Below are 22,697 nucleotides of genomic sequence, written 5' to 3' on the forward strand. Positions count from 1 at the left end.
AGTGGATGTAAACATCTGACCACGACTGTAAATATGTACGTTATGTGTGTTTACGTATAGATGTTAACACGTGTGGGCTCGTTACCCCTAAAGTCAGGTGTCCGAGGAAGCTTCCACAGCGTGTGTGTGTTGGTGTCTTTATGAAAAGCAGAGGGACACACTAGTGTAAGATTTCAGCCTCAGAACTAAAGCTAACCGAGAGCGACGCCACCTGAAAACAGGTTTATGTTGCTGCAGTCGGACTCGGCGGGCGACAGAGACTTGTGAGTCAGAACTGCTGAAGTGAAAATGAATACACACATGCACGTAAGTCTTCCCTTCACCTCTTCCTCCTACCCCTTCCTTCTTCCTCGCTTCTTATCGTGCTACTTTCCCCACCCCTTTCTGCCTTTCTTCACTCAGCTCGCTTTGAAGGGAGGAAATTTGCACTTTTGCACAAGCACGAGCAGCAGCAGCAGGCTGGGGATGAAGTGATTCACAGCCTGGAGAAGGGGGAGGGAGGGCAGGGCAGAGGAGTTTGACACTTCTGCATCATTTCCTTTCACATCAGGTTTACTGTTGTTGCTGCCTTGATCTGATTTGTGTCGTCTGTCTGCCTTCTCACTTACCTTCTGGTGGCACGTTGATACTGTGATGGATCTGAGGGCTCTTGTGATCATCTCTGCGCTCTTACTTGTGACTAATGGTAAGTCTGCTTTATTTTGGGGCAAACTGAATACTAAAAGCAAAGCAGGCCTCTCAGTCAGACCGGTTTGTCTCATTTCGCTGTAACTGTGGATGCATTGTAGACGCAGTGCTTAGGGGCACGAGATAAACTCCTCACTTTGTTGCGAGAGGTCAGTAAAGTCCGTCCTTTCATTTAACTTTGCTTTCATCAGACAAACCTTGATGAGCGAGCAATAATCGAGAGCTTAGAGCTGTAATGTGGAGCTCGTGGTTTGACATGTTGTCATATATTCACCATGAGGATGAATGAACGCTCGGAGCTGATTTTATGCTAACAAACATCAGGTAAAGAGTGAGCGTGTGGAGGACTCTGTGATCACTGCATCACACTACAACAACACGACCATCTTACAGTGTCAGCCCTGTTGTTGTGCGTGTGTCACTGCTGAAAACATTCAGTGACCTGCATTGTAACCTTTATAGTAACGACTATAAAGGTAGCGGTCACTGTGTTACTAACTCACGGGAACACGTCCGTGTCACCAATAATTAACTTGGATATTTTACAGTCCGGAGAGTCTGCTGTATCTCATCGTATTGGTTTCACCTAACTGGCAGCGTCTCCTCTACCACACCACCAACAATGAGCTAAATACTGTCAGCGTCACTAAGAACTCAAAGCTTTGAGCAGCAGCGTCCTGCTCCTCTGCTGAAGGCCTCTTTGTGGAGCTGAACTTAGCTAACAGGTGCTTCCTCAAAAAGTGAAGCGAACTCTTATTTTCACCCCACAAACTTAAAATACTAAAGATAGTACAGTAAGTATAGTAAAGATAATGTGAATACTGGCCTCCTATTTGTTCACCGAGTTTAACATGTGCACTGACGCCGTGGGCTCCAGTGTCTCCCAGCAGCACAAAGCTGTGGTCCACGGACCCTAAACACTCACAAATACTTTAGACATGGAAACAAAAGGAGCAGCAGGAAACTAGCACTGAGCATGTTTACTCTTTTCAACAACAAAGTCATTTTAACATATCACACGTCAGGCGTTGGAGAGGAACGCTGTCCGTCATGTCATTTGCCATCAGTAGTGAAAACCTGCAGGAGCGTCAAAGATCGGTGTGGCCCAGTCAGCCTCACAATGCACTCCAACAAAAACAGCTTCTGGGAAATAAAACACAGACAAGAGACACACCAGCATGGTGTCAGTGGGTCGTCCTTCCAGTGTCAGTCCGTTTGCTGCTGCGAATGCAGAGCGCCGTTCCATTGAAGGCGCTGGCGTCTGACCCGCTCTCTGAGACCTCTAATTCATTTCTTCCACTTCACCTTTTTATCCAGGTGATTTTGTGCCGACCGTCGCCACAGCCTGGCAGGTCTGATCGGCCTTTCATCCTTCCATCACCTAAAATCTTGTTTTTAATGAAAAGCTGTTACTGACCTTAAACTGCTGACAGAAGCGTCAATTTGAATTCAAGCATCGCAAAGTTTGTCGTAAACCTGAGAAATTCATTATTTTTCTTATAAAGCCGTGAGCTCGATAACACCAGGACAATAAGAAAATTACTGTTAAACACTCGAACATTAAAATAAATGTAAATATATATTTTAGCCTCTTATTAAACATTTAATTCTTGTCTGTTTCGCATCATCATTGCTCACACGATTGGAAAATGTTGAAAACTATCGATGTGGGATGTTTAAATCTGATTTGCTTTAAGGTCGTTCAGGTTCTGTGAACATCATGCAACAACAATGCTGAATATAAATTACAGGAGACACCCACACTGCATGCAGGAAGTTTTCAAGCATCGTTTTTACACTGTTTTATTTTGTGTGTTTGCACCAAGCACGCGTGACTGCAACATGGTTTTAAACTTGTTTTAAACGGGGAAAGAAGTAAAAAACAGAATAAAATAACACCTCAAAAACAGACAGAAGATGGTTACAAATAACGTGAGAATAAAGAGACCAGATGCAGATTATTCACATCCATTAAAATAAGAGATTTCAAAGGTTAAATGTTGTCTGCTGCACATTATTTCATGCAGTATGTGATGATGCAAACAATACAGAGCACAGCTAAAGGCCACCGACACAAGCACAAATCCTCCCTGCATTTACAATCCTGCTGGTTTTACTCAGCGTCAAAACCTTCGTCGTTATCTTAGTGAACTAGGAAGCTGTTAGCAAAGTATCGCCCAAATCATCCTTTGTCTTCATCTTTCTTTTATTTTGGACTGATTTTAATCTGAGCACAGGAAAAACATTTCTGGTGCCAACTCGTCATTAATGTGTGCTGCTCGTATGACTCTTGTCTTCACCAACATGCTGATATTGTGATATCCCAGCAGCTGGGCCGAGTTTGTCCACCGCTGACTGCGTATTCAGGGTGCTGCGTACTATTGTGTCGATCGCTAGTCTGGAATGGATAGTGATGAGAAAAAGCTATTTTTCTAACCAAAATAAAAAATGCTGTCATAACACCAATGCAACAAATCAATGGTAAACTGCTGTGAACTGTAAAACGGTCATGAACTCATTTTTATTACAACCGAGTATCACCAGCGCTCACACCACAGCGCAGTTACAGCCTGTGCGATGTGTTGTAGCTGCCCTCTTTCAGGCATCAATGATGCACTGCAGAAACAACCGTCAGCTGGACTTTTGATCTTATTTAATCTACAAATCTTCATGAGTTTAGTTACTAAAGTAAATATATGGAGAGATAACGATGTGCTGTGAGTCATTTTTACAGGTAATAATTTACCTGGAATGAGACAAAAGCTAGAAATGACATCAGTGAGTCTGAAACCTGCTTTAACTGACAGAGAAAAGCGCACTCTTATTAAACACTAGTTTTACTGGCAGATACGATTTAGCACCGCGTTCGTCCACTAATCTGAGTATCGCTCCCGGTTTCTGCAGAGTTCCTTCATATCTTTGAGCAAGTTACTGAACTGTTGATTATCTGTTGGTGCGAGTGTGTGTAGTAAAGATAACAGAAGAAGAAGCACTGTATAAATGTGTGATTGTGGCTTGTAGTGTAAAAGCAAGTGCTGGAAAAATATAGCGTACTTAAAATACCCCCCACAGATACTTCAGTATCGGCGCGTTACTTCAGCAGCACAATGATCCTGAGCGGTGGATCGATAACATGAGACAATGAGTTCGAGATACTAACAAAGACTCATTTTGAGCAGGAAGAGGGAATAAAATCAAGGTGAATGCAAGATGTGATGTTAGTTTAGACCACAGGTGTCAAACTCTGGCCCGCGGACCAAATTTGGCCCGCAGCCTAATTACATTTGGCCCGCGAAGCCATACCAAATTACTATTAGAGCTGGCCTACTGGTATCATACAGCTAATATATATATTGTTTAGTATTAAGCTTTGCTTGTTCCATATTCAGTTTTCCAGCAAAAATTGAGTCCATAAGAAGAGATTCATTCTTAAATCTGGAGGAAGATTTTTTTTTTTTTCAATAAATATTAACGTTAGCCCGCGACTTTGTTCCAGTTTTGAATTTTGGCCCACTGTGTATTTGAGTTTGACACCCCTGGTTTAGACCGTCTACAAAGGTCACCTGTGGTGCTTTCAGGGTCCTCGGATGATCGCTGCCCGACACTGTTGCAGAAAACAGAGAAAATGCTTCAGAGGGGCCGTCAGCCTCTTTGGCCATTTTGATCTGCTTGTCGTAGTGCAAACAGTCGTTGTTATCGTCAGCCAAAAATGACCATACAATAGAGTTCACATTCGAACGGGCACTGAATTATGCTTTAGGAGTAGCACCCAATGACCTGATACTGTTCATGATATACTCAAAGGGTAATTTTACTGGTTTGATACGTCGGGTACATTTTAATGGTAGTACTACTGTACATTTACACTTTGTTGTTTGTTGTTTTAGTTGTCCCTAAAAACGATTGCTTTTTAAAGCTTTCCTGTTCATTCTGATCCACACAAACCTCGACTGTGACACAAGCCAAATGATAAAATAAATAAGAAAAAAATACCAGTAAAAATAAATTAAAAATAACATGCATACATATGAAATGTTTTGTATGTATTCCAGATAAAATTAGCATATTTTATTAGTAAGATAAGTTTGAAATGTGGGTCAGTCTGTACTGTTCATCTTTATATAAAAAGGTCTTATCTGTACATGTTTCCCTACAGCGGTTTAGTCGTGCACATAGTTTCACTTCTGTTTGCAGAGGCTTTGAAATCCATGCCGCTGAAACTTGTGTCACCACTACAGCTCAGCGGCACCAAATAGAAGATGGTTTCTGGTGTTTCAAGAATAAGAAGGTGATATCTAAAAACACATCAGAGCTCACGTACCTGCTACTAGTTTACTAAGAAAGTCATCGCTGATTAAAAACTAAATATCCATCAATGAACTTTGATGTCATTTTTTACAGTTTGTTACGGCTCTAAAAAATAACATTTCCAACATGCGGGACAAAATTCACAAAACTATAAATTTGTAGCATCAAGTCTTTTCTTCTGGTTTCACCAATTTCCAAAGTGCTTTGAGTACACTGTTAAAAAAACATCTTAAAAAAACGGTAATAGTCCAGCAGCTGGGGCGCCAAAATACCACCGTAAAATAACTTCCTCATGAAAATACGGTTATTTCCAGTAATGTAAATAGGGCTCACTTCACATGGGATTCTGCCTTTTCCAAGTGCTTTTAGACATTAAATTAGGAACATTTTAACGTGATCAAACAATGAAATTACCTGTAAACAAGGTCACTGAATGTGGCAATATGAACCATAATACGTAAATGTACAGAAATATACAGTTAACGTAAATAATAATGGATTGCATGCCCTGGGACAGACCGACAGAGGCGAGGCTGCCATATCACACCATTGGCCCCTCTGGCCATCACCAGTAGGCGGTAGGTGAAGAAACAGCAATGATAATAATACTTATGTGATGTAACACAAGCTTATAGGGATCATGTTATATACTTTTCCATAGCAGTTCAATCTTTCAAATAACGGACAGATATTTGTGAAAGCATGATACATTTGTGAATCTGTATCTAAATATGCATATGTACAGACATATGCATATTTAACAATCATGACAATGATTTAACGTTAATTTACATTTGAAATGTGAAATCAGTCTATTTATGTAACTTTAATGATATTCTAGAAGAACAGAACAAAACTGTAAAATGCAGTAAAATACTTTCACATTAGGATTTTCCTACAGCGCAGTCATACCCGCAACCTTGTGGTTGTTAGTTCACATTCATTGGCCGATGCTTAGTGTCATGTTATTATGTGTCCCAACATCCAATGGCATGTCACATTGTTTTCATGGCCACACCCTCACCCCAGGTGCAGAGGCCTCTTTCTGTTCAGGAATGTTGGGAATACTTTGAGATTTATATTAATTGCAATTCCTACCTCTACATTTATTTTTTAAAATATATAATTAGCACAGCGTGGCCGTGCAATGTTTTATGTTTTTATTCCTATTAATTATATTTTCACTTGTTACCTCTGAATTATTGAATCAGACCTGGATGACATGAACTTTTCAGCAAACTTACAATTCAAATGCTCCTTTAATTATTGATTATTCTCATTAATTTTCGATCATTTTATATATTTTTCCATAGTATTACATTTGAATTTAACAGATCATTCTCTCACATAACAGACAAATATTTGTGAGATTATGATACATTTCTGAATGTATCTTTACAATCTAAATATGCACATGTACAAAAAATATATTTAAAAAACAAGTAAATTGTGTTTTACTATATTTACAGTGATGTTATTTTACCTTTGACATGTAAAGTCACAGTCTACTTATGTAAATGTAATGATATTCTAGAAAGACCAAACTGTAAAATATACAGTAAGATACTGTGACATTACTATTTTTTGGAACAGTGTAGAGCAGGTCCTGAATGTGCGTCTGCAGTTGATGAGGATCAAAGGTTTATATGCTGTAATCTGCAGGAGCTTAGCTGGGTCATAGTCAGCTTCACAGCAACGACCGTCCAATGGAAGATAAACTTTAAGGATGCTGTTCCTTGAAAAATCTTTTCGTTTGTTGTTTTTTATTTTCTCACAAACATAATCTTAAAGAATATCTTTGTTTCTCTTGTAAATGTATGATTTTGTTCCATGTTTCTTGTAACTTTATTCTTCCCTGCAGGTCGTCTTCATAAGGTTTGATTCACAGCGTCTCTAGTCCACATACTGAAGTCCACAACAGGGGGACACATTCATTATTGTTGTACTTTTGTTATATATACTAACTGATATGTGTCCTCCAGGAAATACCCAAACTCCAGACTATACCCAAACTGAAAACTACACTGTCAGCTCCATTTCCCTGACTAGCAGTCCTGTGACAACTGCCACCACCTCTAAAACTACAAACGTTGTGAATAAAGCGCCCAATGCAGTCACTTCTTCAACCAAATGTAAAGGTAATGTTGTGGTAATCCTGCATTTTCTATCCACCGCTTCCTGTTTGGTCAAAAAACAAAAACAAAAAAACAAACACAATTCAGGCATCATTTGAAAGATGTGTGTCAGATCAGAGAGCCATAGCTGGATTGGATTGAAGGCAGAGATCATCAAGGTGACAGCGTTACTGAGAGAGTACAGGGCTCTAGACTAACTTTTTGCCATGGGCGTACTGGCACAAAAGTTAGGCGCACACAAATTTTATAATAATTTATATAATATAATGTGTTTTTCTGGATACACTGTGCTTTTTCAGCATTCAAAGATTGATGACACCGTGTCAGAGCACTGGCTATGAATTTCAGAAGGATCAGGCCTTAACAGAAAAGTTAGCAATAGTTCTTTTCCTATTACAGCTACATCCACGTCTGTCGTGCCTAGGCTGCTCACTAGGGCTGGGTATCATCACTGATTTCTATAATCCACTCGATTCTGGTTTTCAAAGTCCCGATTCGATTCAACTTAGCCTCAGACAGTCAGAAATATTATAATTCTGATCATTTATCAGTACTGACTTCATCAGAATTGTGAACATCACAGCAGATGCCTTTGTGTGAAAGTAACTGAGAATAAAACACAGAAAAACATGAAGGAGATTTTCCTGGTCTGGCTTTTTATAGCAGATAACCTTAAAAATATTCTACAATGTTCTGCATATAAAGTTTAAATTTCTTCAGTACTGAACAACAGAAAAAATAGGCTTTCTTGTCTGAGGTCATTTAAGTGAAAAAAAGAAAAAGACAGCAGCCACAGCCTGTAAACAACGGTAGACTGGTGGGTAATAAGCGAATGAATAATACAGAAAACAGAGATTGGAGACGGAAACTGTTCTTGAAGTACAGAGAGAGATGGAGAAAGCTAGCTGTGCATGAACTGTGATTTTAATAGTCGTGGAAGCAAAACAGCAAAATTCATGACGACATTGATCAAATGTGAAGCGCAGTTTGCTGCTTCTTTTGCTGCTGGCTCGGTGAATTTTGGTTGGAGAGACAAAACCTGCAGCTCAGAATCAGCGCAAAAAGACGTAATCACAGCGCGGACCGGACGCATCAGGATCGCTGAGCTCCGACAGCGTGTCCGTCTACGTCGGGTGAGAAAGCCGAGAAAGACAAAGCTGATTCTGATGCGTCGGGTCTGTGTTTACGTCTTTGTGTGGAGTCCGTGTACCTGCTCTCATCTGCTGTTTGGTTGTTGAAATGGTTTTGTGAGCTTTAATCTGAGAATCTGGCGTTTCTGGCAAAACACAGTTATATTTAAAAGTCGATTCAGGATTTAATGAATCGATATCGCTTTATTCAAGCTACTCACCTCTCTCTTCCACCTGCACTTTCAACTGGACCACGGCCAATCAGAGAGGTCCCGCCCCTTACTATCTCTGATTGGTTTAGTCCACGATAGGGGCAAAATGTGTGTCTGTTGTTGACCACAGGGAAGGTTGCAGTTTTTTTTTTTGCTACCCGAACATTTGGTCGCACAGGTGCAACCAAATATTTTCTTTTAGTCGCACCACTGAAAAATTTGGTCGCATTTGCGACCAAATTGGTCGCACTCTAGAGCCCTGGAGTAGCAAACAACATGCCAGCCTGTGCTGTGGGTCAAAGGCTGGTCTGCTGTCTGCAGGTCTTTGTAGATGTTCAACGGTGCCAATTTCATGTCGTGTGGTTTGACTTGTTTTTTCTCTGCAGACTTTAAGTTGTGCATTTAAGAACTGCAACACATGTGATACTCTTTTAAATTTATGATCGACAACCGAAACCAGTTGTGATCTTGGAGTCTAGACGGCACTGAGGGAAAATAAATACATGAATCTATATTGATTCTGTTAATTTATGCCAGGCCTCAGAAACACTAGCAAACATTACCTGTAAACATGGGTCGTCACTGCACTCACAAACACATTTAGGGTGGAAATGATGCTGTGGTTTCCCTTAGTGCAGCTGACAACTTGTTTTCTATAAATATGCTGAAAAAAATCACAGGAAGACTTGGAAAACAAGAAATCAGATCTCAGTGGGGAAACAAACCACGCTGGATATCTAAACTGATATGGCCCGGGGAGTGAGAAGATCTCACACTGTTTGATGGAAATGTAAATTATCACCCTACAGAGGACTGAATTCAAAGACAGGTGCTGCGGGCTAGTCCATTTTACCTAAATTTCTTTGCAGCAATAGAGCATGCACACACGCCCCCATGTGTTTGTATGCATGTCTGACAACATTGGGACATGCTCCTAATGAGGAGGAATGTGTACCAGTGTAGGGTCCAAGGGTGCAAGCATTTCATCCTGAAAGCTAATGGCAGTCAGGGTGCTGTTGCCAAGCCTGTAGAGGCCTGTGACATCATGTAGATGTGTCCCTAGACCATCACTGATGCAGCACCAAATCGGTCATCCAGAAGAATGTTACAGGCAGCGTGCTTCTCTAGACCCTCTCACGTCTGTCACATGTGCTCAGTCAACATGCTGTCATCTGTGAAAAGCACATTGTGCCAGTGGTGGACCTGCCAGTTCTGGTGTTCTATGGCAAATACCAGTCCAACTCCATGGTGCCAGGCAGTGAGCACAGAGCCCACTAGAGGCAGTTGCCTGCTCAGGCCACCCTCGTGAAGTCTGTTTCTGATTGTTTGGTCAGAACAATCAGAATCGGTTACCTGCCAAAGGATCTTTTGCAGCTCTGGAAATGCTCATCTTGTTCCTCCTTGCACAAAGGAGCAGATACCGGTCCTCCTGATGGATTAAGGACCTTCTACAGCCCTATCTGCCTTTCTCTTGGACTGTGCTGGGAGACACAGCAAACCTTTTGGCAATAGCACTTATTGATGTTCCATTCTGGAGGAGTTGGACTACCTGCACAACCTCTGTGGGGTCCAAGCATCACCTCATGCTATCGGTAGTGACACCAACCTTAGCCAAATGCAAAACTAGTGAAAAAACAGTCAGAAAAGATGAGGAAGGAAAAATATTGGCCTCCACCTGTAAAACCATTCATGTTTTGGAGGTTGTCTCATTCTTGTTCCTGAACATGTTGGTAATGTCGTGAACACAGTAGAAGCTGAAACTAATTAATGACCCCCTCTGCTACTTAACTGATGAGAGCAACTTCCCAAAAGTCTAACTGGCTTCATGCTGTACTCTGATAAAAACGTGGAGCAGTCTGTGTAAAACCACATTAATGCTACATGGCAGGTTTAGGAGCAACATATGCAGATTCTTCACAAAAATGTTAGTTATTTCAAAAAGATGATGCCAAACCTTTGTACTATTATCAAATAAATAAATTATCTGTATACTATTGCGTTAAACTATTATTTGTACTTTACACAGAATACCAGCTTTTATACATACAGTATATGTGCTATTCAGATAATATGTGTGTTTTCCTGTTTGTGTGTGTCCAGCTGAGAAGGACGCGGCACAGCTGAAGACCTACAAAGTGATGACAGCGTTGCTCTTCTGCATATTGCTCATCCTTTTCCTGATGCGCTTCACCAGGCCTACTGTAAAAGCCCTGCAGAAGAGATGTGAGTACACACAGGTCTTTTTCAGAATAAAATAGAATAGATGACGTGCTGTTGGAAGACTTCAGATTCAAATTGATGCACACTCAGTCATTCAGATAGTGAAATCCAAGAAAGTTCATTCTGCTCATCTGGAAATGGCGTTTTCAATGAGGGGACCATTTCGTTAATCCAAGTGACTTCTTTAGTCTCAGCTGACTCCAGGTTTCCCCAACATTATAAACAGTACATTTGCACAATGACCAATAGGATCATTTTGCAAAAAATCACCCCAAGGATCTGCTCCATTGGCACAAACAGAGTAATATAGTGTACACTGGTAAGTGCCAGGAGGATCAAGGAGTCGAGGAGACCATCTCTGGAAAAGACCATCTCTGAATCAAGGAGGGGGCCTAAGGGTACAACTGTCACCATCTTACAATGATGTGATTGCAACCATAGTCATCTCTGTGTGGATGGTACTCATGGTATTGATCAGTGGTCATGTGACAATTTGCATATTAATGATCATGCAACTGACCTCACAGCCCATTGTTAGCCAGTGGTGCTAGATTTGGTCACTTTGTAAATGTACCGATGAATAGAATCAACTTTCTGGGAGTGTTTTTAATTGGCACACAACAGAGAAACCAGAGTATGGCATAGCTAATGTGCTGACACACATGTTCACTGTTGATTTCCAGTTTCAGACAGGAGGCAGAATCGTTGGATAGGACCAACACAGAGTCACAGCGGTGAGTCATGCACTCTAAGTCTCAGCTCTAATATCATTGATCACATTGTATTGTATTGTATCTTTATTTGTTTCAGACATATAAAACAAAAAACAACATATACACACTACATATATTTTCATTTACAGATACGAATATATATGTAGATATACACACACACACGTATGTGTTCAGATAAACAAAAAATATATAATGAAATAAAACAAAATCGTCTGACATAATGTAACAATGTTTGGTCTGAAAAGGAGTAGGAAGAAGTATGAACATACTGTATTTCAAAATAGTACCCTGTTTGATATATGGTCATGTAAGAAGTGTTTCACAGGACTCAATGGATCCGATGGCTTGTGGAACTCCTGTTTGTAACAATGTTGCTTTAGATTGTTTCCAGACATTTGCTGTCTTTGGTTTTTACCAAATATGGAATTGTGCATTATGGCCAAGGATTTCATTTTTGGTCTCATTGATCCAAACACTGTTCCAGAAGTCTTGTGTTTTGTTCAAATGCAACTTTAAGTTGTGCTTCCGTGTTCTTTTTTTAAGAAAAGAGGTTTTACCTGGAAATCCTTCCAAAGAACCTATACTTGTGGAGTCTTTTTCATATTGTACTATAATCAGCATTCACAAGCCTGAAGATTAAACTGAGATGTTGCTCCTGGGTGTTTTGACATTTCTTTGAGCAAACCCAGACATCTTGCAGTCCTCGAGTGGACCATGAACTATCTAAGCCATATCTATCCATCCATCCAAATCAGGGGCTTATTCCATTGGTCACAGGGCAAGAGGATGGGAACACTCTGCATATGACTGATTGTAATATATAGAGACAGACAACCATTCAGCAAGTAAATTATAACTTAGGGCCTTCTTGCTATGAGACAACAATGGAAACAATCACATCACCACGCCACAACCTCCTCTGTATAGCATAATACTCTAGAGTCAAATGTGAGGCCATCTGAATGACAGGTAAAGCTTGACTCAAATTGGGTCAAATATGAGGAAAAAAGAAAATCTGAAAGGTCGACCATGAAAACAATCAAGGTGTTGCAATGGTACAAAGTCCAGACTTCAAAGCGTTTGAAGAGGTCTCTCTCCTCCAAGTCTCTGTTAGTACATGACTCAATAATTGATCAACAAATCGATTTACTCTGCCTTACAGAAACCTGGTTGCAGCAGGATGATTATGTTAGTTTAAATGAATCAGCACCCCCGAGTCATTCTAACTACCAGAAACCTCGAAGCACAGGCCGAGGGGGCGGTATTTAAAAGTAGAATGGGAGGCAGTGTCACGTTCAGTTAACGGACTGATGCACAGACCAGAAATCCTTGTAGAGAAGACAGTTTATTGATACAGACAACACCAGGTGATACTATATACAATGTGCTGGAGGGAAAGGAAGGGGATCAGACGCGCTCCAAAGAATCACTCTCCTCTCTCCACAACTGGGTTACACAAATCCACACACTCGTCCACGAGATGACAGGCAGGCAGGGAAAGGTCCGGGAAAGATCTGTACACATAAACTTTAGTTAGAGGCGAACAGATGGAAACAACTCACAGATTCTGATTCTCAAACTACTGAGCGACTGATGCTGATAGCTCAACGATCCAGCGACGATTAGCACAGTGCTGCTATCTTAAGTAGGGCTCACGATTATGCAGATAGGCAGCAGGTGTGGAGATGGCAGGTGCGTGGGCCGGGGGGGGGGGAGGGGAGCCCATAATGAGCATCGCCCCGGCAGGAGAGAGAGAGAGCAGAAACATCAAAAACACATGTTGCCTAATACAGGATCAGCTGGTGAGCACAGGCACCATGACAGGCAGAGCCTTCAGTTTTCAGGCCCCTCTTCCGTGGGACCAGCTTCCAGTTTGATTCAGGAGACAGACACTATCTTACTTTTAAGATTGCCCAATGCAGTCACTTCTGCCGGGGATTCCCATGATGCGTTGAGTTTTTCCTTTCAGTCACCCTTTTCACTCACTATGTGTTAATAGACCTCTCTGCACTGAATTATACTTGTTATTAATCTCTGGCTCTCTTCCTTCTCCCACCCCAACCAATCACAGCAGATGCCCCCCCCCCCCCCCCCCCGAGCCTGGTTCTGCTGGAGGTTTCTTCCTGTTAAAAGGGAGTTTTTCCTTCTCACTGTCGCCAAAGTGCTGCTCATAGGGGGTCATATGATTGTTGGGTTTTTCTCTGCATGTATTATTGTAGGGTCTACTGTACAGTATAAAGCACCTTGAGGTGACTGTTGTTGTCTTTTGGCGCTATGTAAATTAAGTTGAATTGAATTGAATTTTAAATTCTGTGACAGGACCTTAGAGAAACATTTATGCAAACACACTGAAGGTCTTCACTAAAGCAACTTTGTAAAGAATATGGAGGCAGAATAAGGATCTGCAAGAGACAGTCATACACAATATGATTACTTAAGGTTATTGCTGCTAAAGGTGGTTCCACAAGCTATTGACTCATAAAGTTTATGTAATTGTCTTATTCACTGCACTCGTTAATGTACATGGGTGGTTTGTGTGCTTTGTTGATGATCAGAAAAATAAAGGAAAAACATGTAGACATATAAAAAAGTAATGGATATCCCATCTCTTTATGTCTCTTTCAGTGTCTTATCATCGAGGGAAAACGGCAGTTAAAAATAATGATGGAGATAAGAGACACTCCTACCCTGGTAACACACACAAAGTCAAAAAATATGTATAATTATTTCCTCCTTTAATTCTTTACAATATTTGAGAAAAATGCATTTCAAATTTTAGAATTTAATTGTTACATACATGTACATACTTTTACAAGTGCAAAAGTAATAGGACAAGTCACTGATAAGGTCATAAAAGAGGTCATAATTAGGCTAAACAGAAGAAAAACATCACAGGTAGAGGAAACTTTAGGACTGTCCAAATCAGTTATTGGTCCAGTCTGTAAAAGAGGAGTACTGAACCTGAACAGACCACAGGAGGTAAACGACGTGGCGGAGGAAAACATTTTTATCCCCGATTTAACAAAAACACCGACTTCAGCATCTAGCCACATCAATAATATTCTCAAAGACCCAGGCATGTTGTTATGAAAAGTATATGAAATATATATAATATATAAATCCAGACTGTGTGTGTGTGTGTGTGTGTGTGTGTGTGTGTGTAGACGGGTATTAACATCTTTGTGGGGACCATAAACCAGGTCCCCACGAGTTTGAAGGCCTTGTTGAGAGTCAAAATGTGGTTTTAGTGTCAGGATTACAATTAGGTTATGGTGGGGTTTAGGATAAGGGTCAGGGTTAGGCATTCATTTTTAATGGTTAGGGTTAGCACCTAGGGAGACGAGATGTCCCCACAAGGCCATAAATACACACACACCTGTGTGTGTGTGTCTGTACACAAGAGTTCATTTTGTTGCTCTAAATCTGATGTCTCTCCCGTGTGCCGACAGCTCTGGATCGTTTGGTAATCTCTGACAGCAGAGAGCCTTCATCCAATAGGAACAGTGACTACAACCTCTGACTTGCATCTTCCTCCATCATCTTCCTCCGTCATCTTCCTCCATCATCTTCCTCCGTCATCTTCCTCCATCATCTTCCTCCGTCATAATCACTGTCATCATTGTCTTATGTGAGCTGGAAATGTAGTATATTTTCATTTGTAACTATATTTCACCTATTTTGTGAGTCTATCAAGAAGTCACAAATTTAGGTTCAAAGTTATGTAAAAGTGAGTTTCATTGTGGCCTCACCACTGTGAGAGATCCACAGTGAGAGATCCACTGTGAGAGAACAAAAACGTTGCACAGGGTCTCATCCCTGCCCGGCAGCTACAACACCAACCCAAAAACTGTAGACCACACACACACACACACATACACACACATACACACGCACACACACACATACACACACATGCACACACACACGCACACACACACACGCACACATACACACACGCACACATGCACGCACGCACATACACACATACACACACACACATGCACGCACATACGCATGCACATGCATGCGCGCGCACGCACACACACACATGCGCACACACACATGCACATGCACACACACACACACACACACACACGCACACAATATTCATGAATGACTGTACAGCACACAACTTTGTAGTAGATAACATCCAAATCAATTCACCCAATTCTTGTTTTGAGAGTGATGTCAGAGAATGCTGTGCAATCATTCCACTCTGGAAAAGAACAAAGCCATTAAAAGGAGCTTCATCAAATCAGACATCTGTTTATAGTTTGTTGTCAAGTGCCAATCATGTAACGTTTAAATCAATAAAACATACAGGATGTAGCACACACACCTAGATTTCCAAGTTTACGTTAATGTAGTTGAGTTTTTTTCTCAATCACACAGCTATAAAACCACATCTATTCTAAAACAGTCGTATATAACCTTAGTGCAAAGCTCCCCATGTTTCTGTGTGTCTGAATGTAACTCTTGGTTTCTTTTTGGTTACACCACCTGCAGCTTTGTCCAAATTACTCTCGACACTGAAACAGATGGCGTTTTACATGTTGTGCAAAGCCTGTAACTTAACCATGAATAAATATAAGACAGAGACAGGACCATTTAAATCATTTCTACATCTCTGACATGTGAGTTGTCGCCCTCATCCTCTCAAACTTTAACCAAATCCTTTGTCCTGTTTTGCAGAGCCTTATCTCCATCACAGTCCATTTAGTTTTAGTTTAATCCACTTAATCTATTAATATCTCACACACATAAACATTTTTAATTAGGGGTCTCTGCCTTACAGTGTAAAGCACCTTGAGACAACTTCTGTGTTTAAATATAACTGAATTGAATAAAGTTTTGAATTGCATCACATTTTGACGTGTTCATGAGCAACAAACTCCTGGGTGGAGTTTGGCTCACATCACCCAATGATTCAGAAGAATCCACTAAGCAATTAGAAATGTCTAAAGTTGTTTTTTGTTTTTTTATTTATTGTTTAATATGAAAGTTAGTCATGAAGAAGGATTGAAAACAGAAAATGCTATTTTAAGCAAGCACTCCAGCTTTTTAAATGGTAACTTGCAGATAAATGTTTTTCTTTCTGTGCTTTATTCTATTAAATGTTGTGTCTGATTGAGTATATCTTTAGTGTTAGTGCAGTTAGTGGCCTCAGCGTCTTCACAGCCCTTTTCACTTTACTTTTTACTTTGCTTGCTTACAAGTTTCACAACTTGAACTCTTTGTGCGTGAATAACCAACGATGACCCTGAGAACTGCAGGAACAATCTTCAACATGTTGTAAATATTCTCCTCATCAAAACATTTTCAGAAAAAGAACAATTGGAGTGTAACATGGTAATATAGTACTGTTTGTTATACTAAGTGCAACTTTTTGTCATAAGTAAAATGATTCAACCAAGTTGACCTGATTGTTTCTTTGAACATTTTGTTGATTTTAAAGAAGACAGAAAGACAAAGAAAATGGGGAGAGACAGGGATGAAGGTGGTTACCGAGTGCAGAGATGTGGTTTCCTTTGCCGTTGACACCAGCTTCCTGTTTGTGTTATTTCTGGTGCAATCTGTATGTCTTCCCTCTTGTCTTTCATTAACTCTCTCTCATGTTCTCTTCTCATTTCTATCAGCCCTTCCTTGTTCACTATGCTCATTTTTCCATCTCCTGTGTGGTGAAGTGAGGGCTGAGGGTTGAGCTGTTCGTGTCACACAATGTCTCCACTACCACTGAAAGGATTTGAACCAAAAGCTTCTTACTGATGAAAACTTCAGTGATGTCACTGTAGAGGAGTCCTTTCTCCTGTAACCTCACAATCACCATTTCTACACACTTTGTGTTGCAGATTTTAAATAGAGTTTTTTAATTGCCATTTTGTCATGTGGTCTTAAAGAGCTAGCCAATGATATACCAACTAAAAGCTTTATAAGAATAAAAGTCTTCCAATAAGGAATTTGTATATTGAACAAGAAAAAATAACTCCACATACATTGTGGCTACTGGGAGTATTGTAATACAACCAGTAATGGTAATGCATTGTGCATTATTTCTTTTTTCATAATTTATAATGTGGCATAAATGCAGAGAAAACTATAACAGAATGAACTGCGGTACTGCACAGGAAGACAAGTATGTGGGGCTGGGACAGGTGAGCCTGGGATCGGCTCCATGGACTGTGATGATGATTGCAGGCCGAGCATGTGGGGGCACGTACAGCTGGAAACTGCTCTATGTTTTTAATGTTGATTGTTATTTTTACACCACTGGACCGGAAAGGTCACCTCATTCCTTTAGTCGTGTTGGTACTAGCTCATGTACCAATCACATGCATTTTGCTGCATCTATGTATAGTTTATTTTTCTCTTTCTCTCGCTCTGTCTTTTCACTTTTGTTTGTCTATCTGTATCAACCACATTTTCAACAATAAACTGAAAAGATACATGAGCACACGGGAGGTAGGGGAGGGGCTGGTTGTGTTAAGAGATTTGGGTAATCCAGTGTCAGTAATGAAAATGAACAAATGGGCTGCTGTCAGTGGTTGTAGGCTTGGTGCACAGCACTACCTAGCCTGCTATAAAACTATATTGACCCATTGCCCCACATGCTCTTCATGCCACCTGGCAAATACCTGGCATGTCAGATTACCATTTCAGGCCTGGTGGCAGCCAATGGCAACACGAGTTGAACAGGCAAGTTTGTAGCAACTAATCCATCTTTCATATAATCACTCAAACCATGTAGGAACGCTCCAGAGAGAGCCTTGTCCTCCCTGCTAGCCAAAACAGCCTGGCTCTGACACCATCACTCTTTCTGTGAATGGAAACTGTAAATGTGCTGGAAAGCAAACAGAAGGCAGCCATGCTCATTGGCACAGTTCAGCAGAACTCTGATGAAGCAAAAAGGAAAAGACCATGGCTGTGTGTTGGCTTTGTCACAATAAACTGGAATATAACCAGTCGAAGTCAGTAACCATGTAAACATGTTAACATTATATATCGCACAAACTGGAGCACACAGTGGTGTGAAAAAGGGTTTGCCTCCTTCTTGATTTCCTATTTTTCTTTGTGTTCGTCACACTTAAACATTGCAGATCATCAAACAAATGTAACTATTAGACAACAATAACACAAGGAAACATAAAATGCAGTTTCTAAATGAAGGCATTTATTGGTAAGGGGAAAAAATCCAAACCTACATGGGCCTGTATGAAATGTCTTTGCCCCCTATCCTAAAAATGTAATTTAGGCTCGCTCATCTTTGACCCCCCCACTCCAAAGTCTTCATCTTGTTTTTCCTAAGCCATGCAGAGGTAGATATTCTGGTGTGTTTTGGATCATTGGCCTGCTGCAGAACCAGGTGAGCTTCAGCTTGAGGTCATGAACAGATGTGCGGACATTCTCCATCATGTTTTGGTAAACAGCAGAACTCGTGCTTCCATTTACCACAGCAAGTCTTCCAGGTGCTGATGCAGCAAAACAGCCCCAGACCATCACGCTGACACCAACATATGTTACTGTGGTATGATGTTTTCTGAAATGCTGTTACTTTTACTCCAGAGTGTTTTTTCAGAAGTCTTGGAGATAATCAAGATGTTTTCTGTTAAAACTGAGATGAGCCCTTATGTTCCTTTTGCTCAGCAGTGGGTTTCGTCTTGAACTCTGCCATGTAGGCCATTGTTGCCCAGTGTCTTTCTTTCTTATTTCTTACATATATGTATATATATAGAGGTAAGTTACTGCCTCATCTTGATTATCTATATTATTACTGAAGAATGTTATTTCATAATGTACTAACTGAGTTATTAAACTTTCTTCATACAACAATAAGTCCTCTATGCACTTTTGGCCCATGTTGCACAAAGAAACAAAAAGATCTTGTTTCTCAACACATCCAGCTCCAACATCTGTTAGGAGGACATGGACACACCCGTGATCTTCTATCCTGTCGTCCTCCTCTCACCCCAACCGGTCGCAGCAGATGGCCCCGCCCCTCCCTGAGCCTGGCTCTGCTGGAGGTTTCTTCCTGTTTAAAGGGAGTTTTTGTCAGGGCTCTGAGTGCGGGCAGGCGGAGAGGAGGATCCAAACGCAGGACTCAGACACTAACTTGAAACTCAAAAACCTCAGCTTTATTGCTGGTACGAAAACAAAACATGACGTGAACACTGAATACGGAGAACAGAAACACACAGGCACAATCTGATGGTACGACACGACACCGAGCATGGGAAAACACAGGGCTTATATACACAGGGTGGTAACGGGGGAATCGGCAACAGGAGGGAGGCACAGCTGGGAGAGATCAGGGCTAACGAGACAGGGGGAAAAAAGCTGCACACACACTAACATAAGACAAAGACTTTCACAATAAAACAGGAAACATGAATCGCAACTCAGAGACACGGACTCAACACAGAGACAGAAAATGACACATGGAACTGAACTATACATGAAACCACAATTCCTAAAACATGGATAACAGTAACATGAAATTCTAATAATAATAATCACAACCACAACAAGAGAACAAGAAAACAATCCATGATGCAAAATTAAACCAAAACATAATAAACTCAAAATACTGGGTCCAACGGACCCAGAACCGTGACAGTTTTTCCTTCCCACTGTCGCCAAAGTGCTTGCTCATAGGGGGTCATATGCTGGCCATCTACTGAGACCGGTTGGGGTGAGAGAAGGAAGACAGGATAAAGTGATGCTGTGGAAAAGAGACAGAGCTTAATAACAAGTACGATTTAGTGCAGAGAGGTCTGTTAACACATAGTGAGGGAAGAAGAAACACCCAGTGCATTATGGGAATCCCCCAGCAGCCTACACCTGTTGCAGCATAAACAGTGTTGGGGAGTAACGGCATGTACTGGCATTGCGTATTTAAAATACTGTATTCTGTTACAGTTACCTTTTGAATCGTTGGTAATCAGAATACAGTTGCTTTGTTGAAATAAATAGAATACATGGCGGTCATTTCCGATTTCATTTGTTTGGCTATCCCCTCTCTATGCCTTCTCCAACTTTGGTGATTGAACACAGTTGGGCGCAGGTTCAGCTCATCTGGGATGTATATAGTTTCTCTGATTCTGATTGCTGGAAACCCAAACAAAACATGTAAGAAGAGGTTAAGATGAGATAAGATAAGATAACCTTTATTAGTCCCACACGTGGGAAATTTGTTTTGTCACAGCAGGAAGTGGACAGTGCAAAAGTTATGACGCAAAAATTAGAATACAATAAGAATAAATACAGTACACAGCTGTACAGAATAGAATACAATAATATACTATATACAGTAGAATAAAATAGAATAAAAATATACAATAAGATAAAAATAGAATACGAATGCTATATACAACTGAGTAAAAATACAATGATGACAGAAAGGATTATTGCACTTAGTATTATTGCATATGTATGGATGTGTGTGCTTGATCAGTTAAAGTCTTTGTTGTGGAGTCTGACAGCAGTGGGGAGGAAAGACCTGCGAAATCTCTCCGTCCCACACCGTGGGTGCCGCAGTCTCCCACTGAAGGAGCTGCTCAGTGCTGTCACAGTCTGCTGCATGGGGTGGGAGATGTTGTCCATCGGGGATGACAGCTTAGCCGCCGTTCTCCTGTCACTCACCACCTCCACTGGGTCCAGAGGGCATCCTAGAACAGAGCTGGCCCTTCGGATCACCCTGTTCAGTCTCTTCCTGTCCCCAGGTTCTAATGTAAGCGACCTGTTAATGTTAGTGGTGTCAGATACAAAATGGACCTGGAGCCAGCAGTGCACGGGCAGGAATGCATTTCTTACTTGGAAATGGGATGGGCGACATACTATTGCTGTGTGATTTTTGTTACTATTAATGTAGACTACTCACCACCGAGCTAACATTGTTAGCTGGTGTTAGCTGAAGTTAGTTCATAGACTGCAGACTATTAGGCTGTTTCTAAATACTCATGTACGCCCGTCTGTTCTAGGATGCCCTCTGGACCCAGTGGAGGTGGTGAGTGACAGGAGAACGGCGGCTAAGCTGTCATCCCTGATGGACAACATCTCCCACCCCATGCAGCAGACTGTGACAGCACTGAGCAGCTCCTTCAGTGGGAGACTGCGGCACCCACGGTGTGGGACGGAGAGATTTCGCAGGTCTTTCCTCCCCACTGCTGTCAGACTCCATAATAAAGACTTTAACTGATCAAGCACACACATCCATACATATGCAATAATACTAAGTGCAATAATCCTTTCTGTCATCGTTGTATTTTTACTCAGTTGTATATAGTATTTGTATTTGTATTCTATTTTTATCTTATTGTATATTTATTTTATTTTATTCTACTGTATATAGTATATTATTTTATTCTATTCTGTACAGTTGTGTACTGTATTTATTCTTATTGTATTCTAATTTTTGCCTCATAACTTTTGCACTGTCCACTTCCTGCTGTGACAAAACAAATTTCCCACGTGTGGGACTAATAAAGGTTATCTTATCTTATCTTATCTTATCTGTACTCGCGTTTTTGCTAGTCTGGACTTCGTAAATTCACGGAGTCCGGTGTCGAGAACGCAGAGCATGATGACATCGCACCTCTGGAGTTTTTGTAGCCATCCCCCCATAATTTAATTGTGTTTAATATTTGACGTTTTAACATGCTGGTTTTAGACTTGATGGATAGCATTAACAACCTGCTAGCTGCAAATAATCATGTGCAGTTTCACATGATTATTAACAGACAGAAAGAAAACATATGACTGATACAGAAATAGTTTTCTATACAAGATCGCAGCAAAAAGTGCAGCCTTACCTAATGTCCACCCTGTTACTCATTTCATTTTAAGATTTTAAAATTGAGTTGGTATTGGAATGACGAGTATCCTTCAGTAATAGTAATAAATCACACAGCAACAGTACATTCATGTAGTTGTAAAAAATATGATAATATATTATCCATCCAAAATATTCAGAATACCTTACTCTCATTGAGTAACGTAACGGAATACGTTACAAAATAGATTTTGGGGCATGTAATCTGTAATGGAGTGGAATACATTTTGAAAGTAACCTTCCCAACACTGAACATAACTAGGGGAGGATTCAGGGTCACCTGGTCCAGCCCTAACTATATGCTTTAGCAAAAAGGAAAGTTTGAAGCCTAATCTTGAAAGTAGAGATAGTGTCTGTCTCCTGAATCCAAACTGGAAGCTGGTTCCACAGAAGAGGGGCCTGAAAACTGAAGGCTCTCCCTCCCATTCTACTTTTAAATACTCTAG

At 40.8% G+C, this 22,697-nt stretch overlaps 1 protein-coding gene across 1 annotated transcript; it reads left to right on the top strand.

The window, feature by feature from the left end:
- The first annotated feature begins 559 nt into the window (after positions 1-559).
- Positions 560-15,358, top strand: cd5 (CD5 molecule). Its single transcript, XM_085408921.1, has 6 exons — positions 560-685; positions 6,978-7,133; positions 10,573-10,695; positions 11,376-11,426; positions 14,052-14,117; positions 14,876-15,358. The coding sequence occupies exons 1-6, from the start codon at positions 634-636 to the stop codon at positions 14,944-14,946; spliced, it is 519 nt and encodes a 172-aa protein (XP_085265047.1). The 5' UTR covers positions 560-633; the 3' UTR covers positions 14,947-15,358.
- Positions 15,359-22,697: the final 7,339 nt, after the last annotated feature.

Source organism: Rhamphochromis longiceps, linkage group LG6, assembly GCF_057381845.1.
Source record: "Rhamphochromis longiceps isolate RC_006_pf linkage group LG6, R_longiceps_female_GT1.1, whole genome shotgun sequence".
NCBI classification, from domain to species: Eukaryota; Metazoa; Chordata; class Actinopteri; order Cichliformes; family Cichlidae; genus Rhamphochromis; species Rhamphochromis longiceps.